Below are 18181 nucleotides of genomic sequence, written 5' to 3' on the forward strand. Positions count from 1 at the left end.
ATTATTCCGAATAGATACTTTAGATAATAATATTACAACTTTCCCTTTATCAAAAATGAGTGTCAATAAATTTGAAAATTAAATTCTGAGTTAATGTTCGTTGAATCAAGTTACTTTAGATATGAAATAAGTTGAACACAATCATGTGAGATTACTATAACAATTGTAGACTTTGGTAGACTGCCCAGTCTGCCTAAAATAAACATGCAGGGGATTATTCTGCCCCAATTCACAAAATATAAACACTGTTCACTAATCCTCAAATCTCTTTGGTTTCCTCACTTCTCTTCCTGACCGCGTGCGGTATCCACTTTCTGAACTCGGTTGGACTTCTGATGTCAACAGATTTGGTTTCTTTGTGTCGACGACTTCTCCCTGACTGACATCTGGGTTTGGCTCTTCATCTGTAGAGATATCTGTGTCTTTACGAAACATCTTCTCCTTAGACGTTATGATATCCCATCGATTCCTTCGATACATGGCCCCATCTGGCGTGATCAACTGGTATGAGCGATTGTCTTGAGCGATGACGTTAGCTGGCTTCCTGTCTTTCTTCAGTTTGAATCGAACTTTGTGTCCATGAGGAATTTCCTTCTGGCTTTTGGTAGTACGGTTGTAGTAGTACTGTTGTCGATGTTGACTTCGTGCCCTTTCCTTGTACGTCTCTGTTCTGTTAATGGTTTTTGGTCTAAGTTGCTTCTTGGTTATCGGTAGAATAGAGCGCAACTCTCTGCTCATTAAAAGCTGTGCTGGCGAACCGGTGTCCGTTGAGGTATTCCTGTACTCCAGTAATCCTAAATATGGGTCCTTGCCATCTGTCTTGGCTTTCTCCAGTAGTCTCTTTGCTGTTTGCACTGTTCTCTCTGCAAGTCCATTGGCTTGTTGATGATATGGACTGGATGTGGTGTGTTGGAAGTTCCAGTTTTGTGCGAATTCACGAAATTCCTGTGAGGTGTACTGTGTTCCATTGTCACTAATAACTTCAAACGGCATACCATATCTGGCAAACATTGACTTGAGTCTCTCAATAACTGTACGGCTTTGTGTGTTTGGTAGCTTTACGACTTCAAAAAATCTGGAGTAGTAATCTGTTACTACAAGGTAGTCACTTCCATGTAGCGTGAATAAGTCTGTTCCTACTGTTTGCCATGGTCCATCTGGAACTGGTGTTGACACGAGAGGTTCTTTAGGATTTTGATTCCTGAAGTCCATACATGTGTTGCACTGTGAGATCATCTCGTCAATGTCTCTGTTCATGTTGGGCCAGTAGATGATGTTCCTAGCTCTTCTCTTTGTCTTCTCCATGCCCATGTGTCCTGTGTGTAACCTCTTCAGTATTTCTGGCTGTAGGACTGTTGGCACTACTATTCTGTTTCCTTTGAACACGAGATCATCAACAACTGTTAACTGGTTTTTGATTTTCCAGTATTTGTGTGTAGATCTTTTTCTGCTGAGTAGCCAATCGTTCTGTATACAGTCCCTTACTAGACTGAGTTCATTATCTCCTTCCGTTTCCCGGTAGATGTCGTTCAGAATATCATGTGACATGGGTATGGTTCTTCAGAACACAGAATGTACAAAAGTCTCTAACTCCTGTGACTGGGTCTCTTTCTTGCCTGCTGGTAGGCATGCACGAGAGAGCGTGTCCGCAATGACTAGTTCTTTACCTGGTCGGTATTTGAAGTTGAAAGTATACTTCTGTAATCTGAGTAACAATCTCTGCAATCTAGGCGGTGCCTGTGATAGGGGTTTCTTCAAAATGGATTCAAGCGGTTTGTGGTCGTTTTCCACAACAATATCCACTCCATATGTGTATTGGTTAAAACGTTCAAGCCCAAATGTCACTGCAAGTAACTCTTTTTCTATCTGAGCATATCTAGTTTCTGCATCGGTGAGAGCTCTTGAAACGTAAGCAATTGGTTTGTTTTCTTGTAGAATCACAGCTCCTAGACCGAATTTCGAGGCGTCAACACTCACTACGACTTGACATCAAAGAAGGTAAGTATGGGTGCTTCTGATAAAATTTTCTTGATGTCCTTAAACGCATCTTCCTGAGGTCGTTCCCAGTGGAATGTGATGTCCTTCCTTAAGAGTGTTCTGATTGGCTGTGTGACTTTAGACATGTTTGGTATGAACTTTGCTAAGTAGTTGATTGTCCCCAGTAGTCGTTCTACACCTTTCTTGTCCTCTGGTGGGGGCATCTTGGTGATCGCTTCTATCTTCTTGGGGTCAGGTCTCACACCTTCACTACTAATGATGTGTCCTATGTAGCTCACTTCTGGACTACGAAACATACATTTTTCCTTGTTGAGAGTCAAGTTTATCTCCTTGCACCTCTCTAGCACTTGTCGAAGTCTCTGATCATGTTGTTCTCTGTTTTCTCCCCCAGACCAAAATGTCATCTATGTCCACTTCTACTCCAGGTATGTGTCTGAAGTGTTGTGAAATCCTCTTTTGGAATAACTCTTGAGCGCTTTTTATTCCGAAGGGCATCCTGCAGAAGCAGTATCGTCCAAAGGGTGTGTTAACAGTGGTGAGTTTCTGACTTGCTGGATCTAATGGTATCTGCCAGTAGCCACTGTTGGCATCCAACTTGCTGAAAATTTTCGCACCTGCTAGTCTGGTGGTGATCTCCTCTATCGTGGGTAACTGATAGTACTCGCGCTTGATGGCTTTGTTTAGGTCGCGTGGATCGAGACAAATCCTTAACTTGCCGTTCGACTTCTCAGCACAAACTATAGAGTTCACCCATTCAGTGGGTTCATCCACCTTCTTTATGACTCCTTTAAGCTCCATTCCCTCGAGTGATGCTTTCAGTTCGTCTCGGAGTGCTGCGGGAAATGTTCGAGGTGGGTGCACAACTGGTTCTACTGTGCTGTCTATCTGTATGTGATAAGGTTTTTGTAGACACCCTAATCCACGAAATACTGATGTGAATTCACTGAATATGTCCTCCTTACTGTAGTCCTTTGACTGTCTCTGTGTCGCAAATGTCAGCTTGACTAAGCCTAAGTCTCTACATGATCTGAGCCCTAGTATAGGTACTGAATCTGTTTCGGTCACATAAAACTCTAACACATGGTTTCCATGTCGGGGTGGCATTTCCCTAGGATGGGTATTTTGTCTCCTGTGTAATTTGTTATTCTTGCTGAAGTCCGTGTGACATTGGTTTTCACAGGAAGCTGACTCAGAATACTTCTGGGGATAATGTTAACTTGAGATCCAGTATCTATTTTAAATTTCACTTTCACCTTGTTAAAGGCTATGGTCGTGTGGGCTTCATCTTTCCTGTCGGATTCTCTGGTAACTGCACATAGGAAGTAATTTTCGTCATCTGTAGAGTGACAGTCTTCATCATCCTCATGATCAACAACATTCACATTTTTTGATCTGCAGCATTTTTGGTAATGATTCGCTCCATTACACCTGTGACAACGTTTTCCAAATGCCGGACATTTCTTTTCCTCATGTGTCTTACCACACCTTCCACATGACTTTTTGTCCCTCGATGCGGGTGAGCCTTTAGGTACATAGGCTGTTGTAGACTGTCCTGGTTTCTTTTTGTTCCTCCAGTTTCCACAAGCTGAATGTTTGTCTTTCGGTTTCTTAAACACTGCTGCTGCTGTCGCTTCTTCATTGTGTAGGTCTTTCAGATGGATCACAGACTCTTCGCTGGCTCTGCATGCACTTAAAGCACTCTCTAATGTCAGTTTGTTATCACGAAGCAGTCTCTCTTTGACCTTTTCCGAATTTACTCCACACACAATGCGATCACGCAACATATTATTTTCCAGTGCCCCGAATTTACAGTTTTAAGCAATTACACGCAAATCGGTCACATACTGATCTATCGTTTCAGTCTTACCTTGCTGTCGCGTGTAGAATTTATGACGCCACACCGTGATATTTTCACGTGGTGCACAGTAATCCTTGAATTTTTTGAACAAAGGTTCAATTTTGTCATCCTGTGAAATAGTCATCGTGTTGATAATTTCACGTCCATCCTGTCCGATTATATAGAGGAATGCACTGCATTTGTCCTTTTCATCCCGTTCATGCATGGCGATGTTCAAATACAGTCGCATGGTCTGTTCCCATTTCCTCCATTTTTCGGGTAGATTTCCATCCGATGATGAGAAATCGAGCTCCGGTGGTGGTCTTAAGTGTTCCATCTGACACCATATAATGTTATGACGGACAGATGACAGACAACAATCAAATGATTGTTGAGATACGGCAAGAAGTGAACCACACGTTTGTTCTAGTTCGACATTTAATTTTTAAACTGGTACCTAAACTGGTATTACATGTATAAATGAAAGTAGCCAAAGTCATATACGTACAACACTGATTATTCCGAATAGATACTTTAGATAATAATATTACAAACACGGACCTCCATTACATTGTAGGTAGGATCCGGTGCGTAGGAGGAGTGAGCATCCTCTGCTGACCGGTCACACCCGCCGTGTGCTCTTTGTTGTAATCGGTGAAAAAATCAGAAAAGTCCATAGACAATTAGGTGAATAATTATGGTCTAACACTTAGTATGAAAAACGTCAGTCAGTATGCGACCCAGTGGAAGATTGTATTTTTGCTGACAAGGTTGTTGTATCGACCATAGAACTTACGAAAAGATGACTTCAAGCGATACTGTGAATTGATAGTCCTGTTTTATCAACTTGTTTGTCAGTAGCTTGCTTCGTCTTAGAAACTCTTCATACGAAGAGCATGCCCTTGCGTATCGAATCAAATGAGAGCCAAAAAAAACATATGCAGGTGATGAAGGTATATTGCTACATAAGTCAGGAAAGTTAACTATAGAAAAATTGAAGTCATCGCGTTTATCATAAAGTTTCGTTGTTAGGTTACCATCGATGTCACCAGCAAAATAAAATTTTAAAAAATGCAGCTCATATTGCTGTAAATATCATATTTATTATTCTTGTTTTGATCCAGCATGTCCTTTTTTTAGAGAGTGTATTACTTTTTTCTACAGTGTTTCATGTACAAGTTTAATGTGCTTGACACCGGGATCCCTATCTTAATCCGCATTTTACAAGGGTCTACACTCAACAGATAATTTCAATCTTTTAAAAAATAAATTAAGAGAATGTCTAATCTATTAAAAAGTACTGCTGCTTTGATGAAATCTATAGAATAAATTGATATATACGTGAAAAGCAAAACTCATATAAATTTCAAAGGGAGCTCATTTCTTTTTATTCTAATAAAAAAAACTCCATACAAAGCAGCCGCACTTTGTAGAATGTACTAAATAAGTATAATTTAGTAAAATATGGTTATGCCCGTACGTATTAAAAGTTGTTTAAAACCTCCATTTGGGAGAATTATCAACACATATCACGTGACTGTCCATTCAGGTGGGCACACTAAGTGTTGTCTACAAACTGTAATTTACTGTGCTGTATCATTTAAGATATATAAAATATTACACAATGATTAAATAAATTTACATAAATATTTTGTAATAATAGATGTAAGTCCAGGTGTAAGTGACACGTTGACACTTGAATCCCTCAAATGCTTGCAATGCATGTTGCAATCTACACAAAAACGTGTCTTTTACTATTAAAAATGTGCACATCATCTTTGCAATATATGCCTGTGTTGTATGTAATTCACGGTGCCTGATGTACTTCCCCCCACACTAGAATAAAAGAGAAGCTACATAACTATTGACCCATTCTATTCCTAGCTTAGCAGGCTAATTGGTACCCCATCAAATAAAAACATGGCGGGACCTTTGATCATATATAAAAATATAACGTATAGGTGATATACCCTTTTATAATATTTATATAAATTTTAGTCATAATGAATAAAACGTAAAGCTGAGTAGAATTTTCTCAAAATGCAGTAAAGTTTTGGTTTTACACGTAGTTGGTTTAATTGCGTTAAAATTTATGTTTTATTTTCATTCAAAAATCAGAAAAATACACGTAAGTATGTTTTACGCTATACAGATGTGTACCTTATTTCTTTCTTTTAAATATTTCTTGCAGGGATTTGATCTTGAAAAATGGTCTTTAAATTAAATTTTTCATCTAATTTTTCATTTTCCACATTTTTTAAAAAGGTAATTAGACATGATTTAATTTTTAAAAATTCAAATTCTATAATATTCCATTTTAATGTCTAAAATGTGGGTATCGCAAATGCTTCCTCAAAATTTAAAAGTTAAATATCGAGTTACAAGCTGATGCACAATTTGAAAGTCTTTGTATCGTTAGAAAAGGTCATGTTTTGTTATTGCTGTTATGTATTGTAATGGTACATGTTTAAGTTTAAAAAATTGTGTTTTTTGTTGTTGATAAACTTATTGTGAACAAAATGAATCAGTTTTTCTTGCTTGACATGAGTCATTATGTCGAACAAAATCATGTGTAGTTCCCTACACTGTTTGTAAACAAATATAAGACTTGGGAATTTGTTTGCATTAGGAGTAATTACGTTTGTATCTCACTTGTAACTTGATTTCTAACATTCAAAATTTGATCATTCATTCAGAATGGACAAGTAAACTACTTCAAACATAGAACATATAATTTTCATCTCTGATTTTGTCAAAGTCCCATTAAAAGGTAAAATATAAAAAAAGTAATACTAGTAATACATAGTAAATGACAAGTCCAATAAATAGACCCTACTAATATTATACAAATATTGACTGGGGTTGAGGGCAACATTGATTATATTAGCCCCCGAGGGACAAAATATTTTAGTCCCAAGGGGGCTAATATAATCAATGTTGCCCGAAAACACAGTCAACATTTGTTTTGTTATATGAAGAAACAAACCAAAATTAAAAAAGTAATTGAAAACAGATCGCCATAATTTTCCCGACCGAAAGAATTAATATACAGATGTTCTACCTGATTTTACTTCACAGTAATTCGCAAATCCTTACATCCGTTATGGTAGGAAACCGTCGCATTGCGCTTCCGTTGTTTACTTGCCTTGACTGACTGTCTATTATGACGTCACCTTGTTTTGGAGTAGCGAAGAATTATTTACGTCATCGTTTACGAATCAACAAATCAGAGGCGATTTTTTGAAATAGAAAGAATGTTCTCTAGATATTATTCCTAGCCGGTCAATATGAAAAAAATATTTACCGGTCAATATTTTTCGGACGAGCTAATATTACAATTATTGACTATTCGTCTATATAGAGTTATATAGTGAGAATATACTGCTGAATATAACAAATATATATATAATGATCTGGCTTTTGAATCAAGTTACTGTTATGATGATGTGTATGTGATACCATTCTGTCAAAAAGTAAAAATAACAGAACTTTATTGTGAAATACGTCATCAGTTTCGGAAAGGAGCATTATGGATTAACACCAGAGTGATTTGTAAAGTCAGATCAAGTTCTGTTAAATTAATAGTACCAAAAAAGAAACATTGATGGGTATATACTTTTTTTGAATAATTCGTCATTTCTACCTTGATTTGTGAAAGTAAAGAAAAATAATTGGGTGTTTCTAATTTATTTTACAAGTACTTTAAATAATTTAAAACGTTTTTCACCTCTTTGGTTAAGGACAAGAAAGATCATAGTTATTTCATCATATAAATATATGAGTGAACTATATTAATAAGTAACAACTATGAATGAATCAGCCTTCGATTTTATTCTTTTTATTAGCCAATCACAAATACAGAGTCTACACAGAATACGTCACATAAATGAATGATGAAAACAACGTACAAAAGAATTAAAACAAAAACTACATTAATATACTTCAAATTACTATCTTCAAAAAACCCTAATGTCCTTTATTTATCAAGATAATATTTCAAAATTATCTTTTTCCACAGGTATGTTTTTTGGTACTTCATACAGGTATTCTAGCTCTCATCATCGCCCAAATGTAGCGCCAAAGAGAGAGCATTTTATTGTTGACATTTATCTCAATCTTTTATTTATTTCATCAATAATCTGTCAAAAAGTGACAACATTTCGTAAATTAGTCGATTAGAATGTTATTCATAAGGGACAGCCAATTTTCTCTGAATGTGAGGGTAACATATGTACCATGGTGACTATAACTCTTTGGAGGTCTAGGGGAAAAACATAGGACGTCCGTGCCGTGCAATCTATCATAAAGCCCTTCGGGCTTTATTGGATTTGACCACGCCCGACCAAATTATTCCCTCATAATACTCAAATAATGATTCCTTAATCATTAAATATATTGAACAATTTTCAGAGTCACCTGGCATGTTGTTTTATCATTTTTAAACGCCTACTCATGAAAGCAGATATTGTAAAAAAATACTTATTCATCATCTTCGAAGAATCATTTTATATGCTTACTCAGAGAAACATTTTGAAATATCATAACCTGGTATCATTTGTAGTAGATTCTTCTGTTGATTCTCTTTTAGGTGGTGTTGTGTTGTACGAGTCTTTTGGGACTGTTAATTTACAATTTATGATTCGTTTGTTTAAGAAAAACGCTATAAATATAGCAGTTCCTTGCAGACTGTTGATTATTGAGGAGATATAGGAGAATGTTGTAAATGGGAGGAAGCCGTCGATAATCTGAAGAACCCATGTTATCCCAGTTATTGTGAATAATCGACAAAATATTCCAAACTCATTTCTAACAGATTGATTTCCCGGAACATTGGGAACACGTTTTATGGATATAATGGTTCTAACAAAGAAAAATAAACTAGAGAGGCACATAATACCAACAGGTATAATGAATGAGGCTAATCGTAAATAAGTATTGTCGATGAAGCACATCCTATTTCCGTACCCAATAATACCATTGTCAGAAACCTGCCACGATATAATGATGTTTAAAACAACTACCACGCATGGTAAAAGAGTGATAAAAGCTATGTATACTCTAAAAATATCATTTGAGCCAGCGCTTGTATTTATGTTAGAAAATTGAAAAATTCTGTACATATGAAACGAAGTCACCGTCATTGTTAAAAACGACACTAACCAAAAATAATGTAAAGCGATACCAATCCCAACACATGCCACTTTTTGTGATGAACCAAATTTACTCAACTGAAACACTGTAAGAGTTAGAATCAGCGAGAGTATCAGGATCATGTTTATTTTTCCGGGTATTGTTCTCAAATCTTTTTTAAAAACATAAATTAGAAACGAAATCAATAAACACATAATTGAAGTAACGTTTAGGATAAGCGTAATTTCTGAAAGAATGGCATCTTGATTTTGTTCATCTGAAGAAGATGCACCTGTGTCATTTCCAACGTTGAAGTCTTCAATGCAAATTCTTGCTGATCCATTGGGTAGAATTTCAAACAAGTCATAACTGAAAAGCTTATTTTTCCCAATTACCAATAGTTTTCTCGATTGATTATCTAAATGATATTCGCCAAATTCAAGTGGGACTTGAACGCAAGTTAACAATTTGGATATTCGAACAGTTTTATATTTCTGCCTATTTTGTTCTATTTGATATTTCGGAAATTCTGGTAAAGTACATCGAGAAAAATATTGGGATAGAAATATCTTAAATGGGTTGTAAGGTAATTGATTCATACGCATTTTGAGCGAAAGATGAAGATTAAAAGTTCCATTTCCCGAAATCGCCATCTTAGTTGTAAAAGCGATCAACAGCATCTCAATATCAACTCTCTTTACAGCGTGTTTTATAAAAATGCCTACAGCAATGCTCCCTGAAAACTGTGGAGAATATAAGATTTGATTCCTCTTAAAGCAAGGCTGGTCTATTTGAACAAACAAATATTCTATCGAATCTGAATCGATCTGATGCGTAGACAGTATTGCTCGTTTGATTTCTTCTGATATGATAACCAACAGATCGTGAACAGGTAACAGAGAGGAAACATATCCTTGGAAGTCTGATGTCAGAAAATATCCCAAGTTTTTTGTAACTGTAAAGAGTGCTTGGCATGTTCCATTACGGAGATACTTCCCTGGATAACAGGTCAAGTTTCTGCACTGATTCTAAATGAGAACAAAAAAAAGATTTATGCACATTCAGTAACATTGATTTAATGCTGGACGAATATATGATATCAAACTTACCACTTTTGAGATGTATGCTTGTGTTGATGTACATTCTGGTGAATCTTTTTGGGGTAATTTATCATCATATTCAGAATACATAAATAAATTCCTGTAGATTGGAAAAAATTCCTGACTCTTTGGAAAAAACTTTTCCGGAACTTTATGCACTAAATAATCACAATTAGGTCGCGGGTCAAATTGATGATTGCAATGTTTACAAAATAAATTCTTGTAAGGCGAATAAAAGTTTATTTGAGGGAAAAACTGACAACCAGAAACGTCACGTCTATCGACTAAAGAAAAATTTCCAGCGTCCTTACACGTAGAAATAGTGTCGCTTTCATTAGTGATTTCTGGATTGCATAATGCACAAAAATGGTTTTTATGACACCTTAATTTATCAGACTCTGGATAGAATCTCATTAATGCTCCTGCTGAAACGTTTTCACAGGCATATTGAATTCCAGGATCTTTCACCAGCCATTTCCCAGTGGAATTACAACTTTCCGTGTATCTAACGTATCTTTTATTACATAAGACTGTATGATGCACATTATTGCCATCCGTAAATGAACGTGGCAAGTACGTCACATTGCAGCGGGTTTCACTGATCGTTTTGAGTAACTGTTTTACAGTTAAAAAGTTTCTATATTCAATAAATTGTTCACAATATACTTCAATGTCCCATGGTTTGACTAATTCAAAGTTACGTCGACTCGGCGATTTATTACACAAGTAGCAAATCATATTAAGATACGATATACCTGTATTCACATCATATACAGGATGGGAAGAAAGTATGCTATTTCCTCCTTGTTGACATAATTTCTCCATATACATTGGGTACCAGAGTTGCATGTAACATCCATTAGTCACAAGGTATTCAACATCAGGGATGCTCTTCTTAAATTTATCACCCGACAGTTGTTTTGAATGTATGCATTTTGTTGGGTATTTTAATGCGAAATCTTCACAACAATCTCCATGCTGAAAACACGAAGGTTCACAGGTGCAGGGAAGGAAAAGATAAAAAAATCTTCGTGGAATTCCAAAACTTTGGCATACTCTGACATATTTTTTCAGAGAAAGCGACTTATATATTAAGTCTGTTATATTTATGTTTAAATAACTAAAAGATTTTCTTTTCAACTTGTGTTTGAATTTAGGAATAGTACTTTTTACAAAATTGAAATGTTCTTTGAGGAATTTGTTCATCTTTATAGATAAATAGTAAACGGTGGTGTTATATGAATTATAAAGAACTTTCGTGCTAATTTCTGCAGATGCATCCATAAAGGTATTCTCAAGGGTTTCAGGTGTATTACAAATTCTGCAAAAAATGTTTTTAAATGGTAAAGTTCCCTCATTCAATTCAAAATGGGAGCAGGCATCTTTGATTTTTTTATCAAACAAATTCCACCGTCCAGTAACGTTACATTGTGATATTACATCTCCTTTGTAAAAAGTTGGATTGCACATCCTACAAAATGAGTTTTTGAATAAAGTATCGTTATTAACATAGAGTGATTCGCACGCATGCAAAACATCGGTATCTCCTGTTTTCCAGAATCCGGTCTTGTTACACGAATCAAAATGATACTGTAGGTAGTAGCAGCCAAATACATTTTTATTCTTAAGTGATGCAAACTGCATGACACATCTATTTTTGATTCCATTATCAACAATTTCTTTGAATGAAGACAAAAAATTGATATCTAGAAATTCTTGACAATAAATATCTATATTCCAGGACTGGTAGGATGTTTCATTATTGCACTGTGCACAAAATCTATTAGCGTATGTTAGATTAGTTATACTGCTTGTCACTGGTGGATACTTTAGTTTACTAAGACTGTCATTTGACTGTTCACACTTTTCTGCTATTACTCGTTCAGTTTCGTGAGGACATTCCTTAATCATGAGAAAGGATGATCTCTGATCTCGACTTTCATCTCGCGTTGCATTAACAAAGGTCACGTTATTACATACTAGGCCACTTTGTGCAAAGTATTTGTCTGGACAGCAATCTCCTCTTCCGAAGCACAAATTGTCACAAAAGCAATCAGGACATAGTTTGTGACTCTTTGAAATATTCAAATCTAGGTTTCCTGAAAAAGTATTGCAAAAGCCCGCCGGTCCACACATGGTCAGCTGATGCATCATTAGGTTTGTAAAATTTATTGGTGGTGACAATGAATTTAAACATCGTGTAATGATAGAAAAATAGATGAAAATCACAAAGGTAGGATGCTTCATTTTTCCCTTGGTAAGTCTGAAAAAATACCAATAAATAATTATAGTTTAGGTATTGTTGTTTATGGATGTGGCATGGTCTTTAAAAAAATCATGATATATAACAAATTTACAAGAGGCCTGTGTGAGCAAGACCTAAGGCACAAGCTAAAAAATACTTTTTTTTTCTCCAGAATGTAATTATCACCAGTATTGGTAAAAGTAATCAAAGTACTGAAGTACTGAAAGCCGGGCTCTTTTGGTGTGTCTTTATGCATATTGTGTACTAAAGCTGAAAATCTCTCTCTCTCTCTCTCTCTCTCTCTCTCTCTCTCTCTCTCTCTCTCTCTCTCTCTCTCTCTCTCATGCTTTTAATGTCGGCAAAGCGTCAGAAAGCGACCAAATTTTGTAAGCGGCTATAAACAAAAATATGTCTGTCTAGTAGAAAAAAGTTTAACAGTTGCTGCCTTGAATTTTGCAACAAGCGTTACATATTCAATCCCCATTTCTTCAACGCGGAGCAAAGAAGTTCATAACAATTCATGCGCATTATATGTGTCCAATATGCATAGTCTTGTTTTTAAGGCACGTTATTAATAAGAAAACTAAAAAAATAGACAATTCTCTCGAATTTAAAAAAACAAAAACAAAATACCAGCACTTTTGACAAAGCGTGGCTCTTTGTGTAACTATTTGGTATAGCGGAAGCTTTTACTTTGACGCTGTTTGGTTTTTTGTTTACTTTTGAAGTTGTGCTATTTATAGTAACATTGGCGATTTGCCTGCCTAGAGCCAGGACTCTGCTTACAGCAGAGCCCGGCTGAAAACGATTTTTATAAAAATGTTGGAAACTTTCTATAATTTCAAAACAGTACATGAAGTGTACAGGAACATGATGAATACTTATTATCATAATCATTGTATAATAGATTTATATACAATAGTATTTTTTTTCATGTATATAGAACTATGCTTATTACACAGAAGATATATTTATACGATACGAGTATCAAAATATGTATGTTTTGTGATGAGTAATGATGAAAAAAAACAAGAGGCCTAGAGAACTTTCCTGCTGTCAATGGTGTGATTTTTTTAACACCGATTCTTTGTGATATCTGCACTTTGCAGCAATGTTAAGGTGTCCCGGAGCTAAAATACGACTGAAAAAAGATATTTTTTAATCAAAGAAAATATATTTTGACCTGGAGTATTTCTTTAAATCTTATGTACTTCGTTGTCACGTGACGTGCGTATCCTAACATTGCACATTAATCAATTAAATTGCATCGGTGCAGGTGATTAATGACATTAAATAAAAAATATTTTTTAGAAAAATCCTTTGTTATGTCATATCCTTTGAGGTTCTTGGTTGGGCTTGAAAAATATATTTCGTTTATTAAAGATGTTGTAAAAAGACTTCGCCAAATCATCAAAATAAAGCACATTTTTACTAATTGAAAGCGATTTACTTAAAATTGTATTACCTCGTATGAAATCTTTATAACATCATATATTGAAACTGGCACTCGTTGCTTATCAAAGTAAAAAACAAAGAAAACTGAAAAATCAATTTTGTTTTGTTACCAGTCTTAATTGAGATATTAATGTTTATTATGTAGACGTAAGTTTTAAAAAAAGCCTAAATTTTATTGTAAGTAACTATTATTAGGTATTGTACTTAGTTTTTGAGAACAAAAAAAACACAGCAAATTTTTAACTCAGCCACTATGAACGATACGAGCATGCCTAGTCTGTTTCACCAATTATTAACAAAGTATTTATTTATTATTTTTCTATCTTGAACCTTGGTTACCATGACGATGGGCCTTCATATCAATGTTAACGATTATGTGTTTTACTGCTTTACTTTTTTGAAGGCTTTCATACTTTAGAGTGTGACAAGTATGTCACCATTTTTTGTTTTAACCTTTACGTATTATCGATCTTTATACAATCAGAATGTTTTTATTTGCAAGAAATTCATTGTAAAATATAAGAAAATTAAAATATAATTCCTTATTATCCTAAACTATAAAATTAACAAATGCCAAAAAAACTTGAATAACAATTTTCTTTTGAAACTTGTAAAAATATTTCAGTCTTCTTATTTTTGTTTAGTGAGATACATTGCTTATATTCTTAAATTGCATACCTTTTTCCTAGATCGCAAAATCCGTCACCTCGAAGAAAAATTTAGATGATTATCTCATCATGTGCTATGAGGTTATAAACTTACCAGAAAAAGATAAATTGCAAATTTTTAAACCAATAAGAATCATTATATGAAACCATGGAATGTTCTCCATCTATTATTAAAGCAGTTGCAGTTGAAATATTTTCAAATTACATTTCCATTTTTTAAATTACACTGACAGGGCTTTATCAAAGTAGTTCGACTGGTCAATCAATATTTGACTTTAAGTTGTCCAATTACAGGCAATGATTAAAAAGCTCATGCATTGTTTGTTGTTGTTTTTAGGTGGGTTTTTTTTTTGGGGGGGGGAGGGTTGAGGCTGGGGAGGGGGTAATCAAAGTAAAACTTAAAATCAGGGTGATAAATCATTTGTAAACAAATACATTACGCAGTACATGCAGTTAAGTTATTCAAGATTTCCAGTTTTTGATTGGTGTTTTAGCGACAGATTGCATTTGCATGGCCTACGCAATGCAGGGACATTGCTGTTTTGGTCTTTTAACAAAGAGAATATCAAAACTGTGTTGGCAAAGGAAATGCAAGCACATTACAAATCAATTTCAATCAACACTTGGACATTATGGTACCTAAGTGATACAGTTACAAATACATGTAATGACTCTTATTTAAAATTTACTGACCGATGATGACCAACAAAGTTCTCATCTAACTGTTAAAACCAATATATGGCAGTAACTAAACAAACAATGTATTATCAGAAATTTCAATTGTTCATTTCTCGCACAAGAATGCTCATTGATAGTTATAAAACATGTATGTACTAGTAAATACTCTAAGTAGTTTTTTTATTCTTCGTTACATTGGATTGGATGTTAAATTGGTTTATATGAACCGCATGATTGACGACTTATTTTTTATGAGAGAGATAATATTACAACAATTTATTGCCAACCAATATGTGTGCAAAGACATATACCTTTAAATAATTTTGATGTTTAAAAACATTTCGCTGACTAGATAACGGAAGTGTTGACTATAGTATTTATTTCATCGTCTAGACAAAATAAATCGACAAACAGGAAATAACAAAAGTGATCCAATAACTTATTCACTGTTTCTTTTTTGTTGAAGACAAACAACAGCAGTAGACGGACGTGCATACAATATGCCCAACTAACATTGCTCTAACCTTTAGTTTACCAACCAATAAAGTACATAGACGTTTGCGTCAAATACATAATTCATAGTAATTGTCAAGGAAAACATAACAAAGCCGCACAATTAAGATACAAACCTCTCTCTCTCTCTCTCTCATTCTCTCTCTCTCTCTCTCTCTCTCTCAAATAAACTATGCGGGGTGAATATATTACATTGTTATATTCAGTAGTATATTCCCACTATATAACTCTATATAGACGAATAGTCAATAATTGTAATATAAGCTCGTCCGAAAAATATTGACCGGTCAATATTTTTTTTTATATTGACCGGCTAGGAATAATATCTAGAGAACATTCCTTCTTTTTCAAATAATCGCCTCTGATTAGTTGATTCGTAAACGATGACGTAAATAACTCTTCGCGACTCTAAAACAAGGTGACGTCATAATAGACAGTCAGTCAACTCAAGGCAAGTAAACAACGGACGCGCAATGCGACGGTTTGCTATCATAACGGATATGAGGATTTGCGAATTACTGTGAAGTAAAATCAGGTAGAACATCTGTATATTAATTCTTTCGGTCGGCGGAATATCAGCGGTTTGGTGCTGAGGATATTTTGGAAATGAACTTTGCACAGAATTGAATTCGTGAATTCTTTGTTGTGCCGAGAAAATTACGGCGATCTGTTTTCAATTACTTTCTTAATTTTGGTTTGTTTCTTCATATAACAAAACAAATGTTGACTGTGTTTTCGGACAACATTGATTATATTAGCCCCCTTGGGACGAAAATATTGCCCTCCGCTTCGCGTCGGGCAATATTTCGTCCCTCGGGGGCTAATATAATCAATGTTGCCCTCAACCCCAGTCAATATTTGTATAGTACAACAGTTAGTGAGTTCAACAAGACAATACAGTAAGATGATCTAAGTTTCAAATTGATACAACATATTTTACCTTTTTGAAATGCATTCATTCAGTCTAACATGAAAATTATAAAAAACCTAGTAGACTAGTCCTAAAACAAATTACTGTACATGTCAACTAATTCAGTGTACTATCATCGGACAATAACTTCATATGCAATACCGTGATTATTTTATGTCCTGTGATAACAAGTTGTAAGTAGTGTTATTCAGCCAACACAAAAAAGAATTTAAGAACTCCTGCCCTTACATTGCTATTAAAGCATTAACTCATCTAATCAATAACTAACGCTCTTTTTGTAGAATATCGGGTCAGCCTTAGTAATGCATAACTAATTTTATTACATAATGATTATGTTTTGAATTGAATTTTTGTATATTCTGTTAGTTAAATCCTATAACACTGAAAAGTGGTTTTTCTAAGTAACGATTATATTAATATAACGACTTTTCAGACAGACGGACGGACGGACGGACGGACGGACGGTCGGACGGACGGACGGACGGACGGACGGACGGACAGACAGACAGACAGACAAGGAAACCAATGTGGCAAGAATTTGACAGTTATCAATCTTAGAACTACCTTTCTCTTTTAAATGACACCAACAAAATCCTTTTGAGAAATCCAACTTCACCTTTAGAAAAAGGTCATATTTTGTCTATTTATTTGTTTTTTTATTGTATTGGTCTTTGCCTTTAAAAAGATGTCTTGCAGCATTTTTTTCTTAATCTTGAATATTCAAATTGCTTACTATTGATTCTTGTTAATTTTTAAAACGTTCATAATATGTTCATCCTGATCAAATTTTATCCATATCAATTTCTCAAGGTATCGATCCAATACCGTCTTTAACTTCATTACAAAATCTACTTGCATTCACAGCTGGTACGAGAGTGAACTGAACATCATGAAGAATTATCATGAAGATACCGATTAATATCAAATATAGGATAAGAGACAACAAAGTTGGAAAATAAAAAGATTTATTTGCTCTGTCAGCATTTTAATCATGCAATGAGTAAAAAAAAAAGTCAATAAACTCCATATCACGTTTCATAAGTTGGAAAATATACAATAGTTTACTTAAAATCAAGTTGGTATATTTCAATATACCGTTTTTTCTTACATATAGCAATTCTCTGGCCTCACAATCAATAAACTCACTATGCTAAATAGGTGGATCCAAAAATTTTCCCATGGAGTATAGAGAAATATCGTGTTTGCAAGGGCGGGGAAGTCCGAGGCTTCTATTTAAAATTTTTATTTTGTGAATTGAATATTTGAATGTTCGGGGGGAGGGGGGTCTGGGACTTCCTTCTCCCCTCTCCACCCTTCTTGATCCGCGTATGGGCTTAGTCAAATTATTCTTAATAGTTAAATAGAGTTATTATAAAGAAAAATAATCCAAAATATAAGCTAAAATATACCCCGATTCTGCAGATTAACAATTAACACTTTATATATCAACACGTAAGAATTTTTATTTTTACTGAAGTTTCATTAGAATGTTAATGATAAAGGGGCCAGAGGATATAATATTATAGCTATGAATAAGTAAGTCTTTGTCTATAATGCTTTCCTATGAATATAATTACAAACACAAAAATGATTATAAAACATATCAGATATGAGAGTTACGCGGAT

General features: G+C 34.7%; 2 protein-coding genes across 2 annotated transcripts; both read right to left on the minus strand.

The window, feature by feature from the left end:
• Nucleotides 1-252: 252 nt before the first annotated feature.
• On the minus strand, nt 253-1548 carry LOC128166018 (uncharacterized protein K02A2.6-like). Its single transcript, XM_052830934.1, has one exon. The coding sequence runs from the start codon at nt 1546-1548 to the stop codon at nt 253-255; it is 1296 nt and encodes a 431-aa protein (XP_052686894.1).
• Nucleotides 1549-7685: 6137 nt separating this feature from the next.
• LOC128166354 (uncharacterized) lies at nt 7686-14511 on the minus strand. The gene is made up of 3 exons (XM_052831465.1): nt 14444-14511; nt 10075-12328; nt 7686-9993 (listed from the first exon to the last, which is right to left on the minus strand). The coding sequence occupies exons 2-3, from the start codon at nt 12310-12312 to the stop codon at nt 8374-8376; spliced, it is 3858 nt and encodes a 1285-aa protein (XP_052687425.1). The 5' UTR covers nt 12313-12328; nt 14444-14511; the 3' UTR covers nt 7686-8373.
• Nucleotides 14512-18181: the final 3670 nt, after the last annotated feature.

Source organism: Crassostrea angulata, chromosome 10 (assembly GCF_025612915.1).
Source record: "Crassostrea angulata isolate pt1a10 chromosome 10, ASM2561291v2, whole genome shotgun sequence".
Classification (NCBI taxonomy): domain Eukaryota; kingdom Metazoa; phylum Mollusca; class Bivalvia; order Ostreida; family Ostreidae; genus Magallana; species Magallana angulata.

Coding starts and splice junctions, on each gene's coding strand:
- LOC128166018 (XM_052830934.1), bottom strand. CDS start 1,548: ATGTCACATGATATTCTGAACGACATCTACCGGGAAACGGAAGGAGAT.
- LOC128166354 (XM_052831465.1), bottom strand. CDS start 12,312: ATGAAGCATCCTACCTTTGTGATTTTCATCTATTTTTCTATCATTACA. Junction 9,994..10,074: donor AAGCATACATCTCAAAAGTG/GTAAGTTTGATA, acceptor GTTCTCATTTAG/AATCAGTGCAGAAACTTGAC.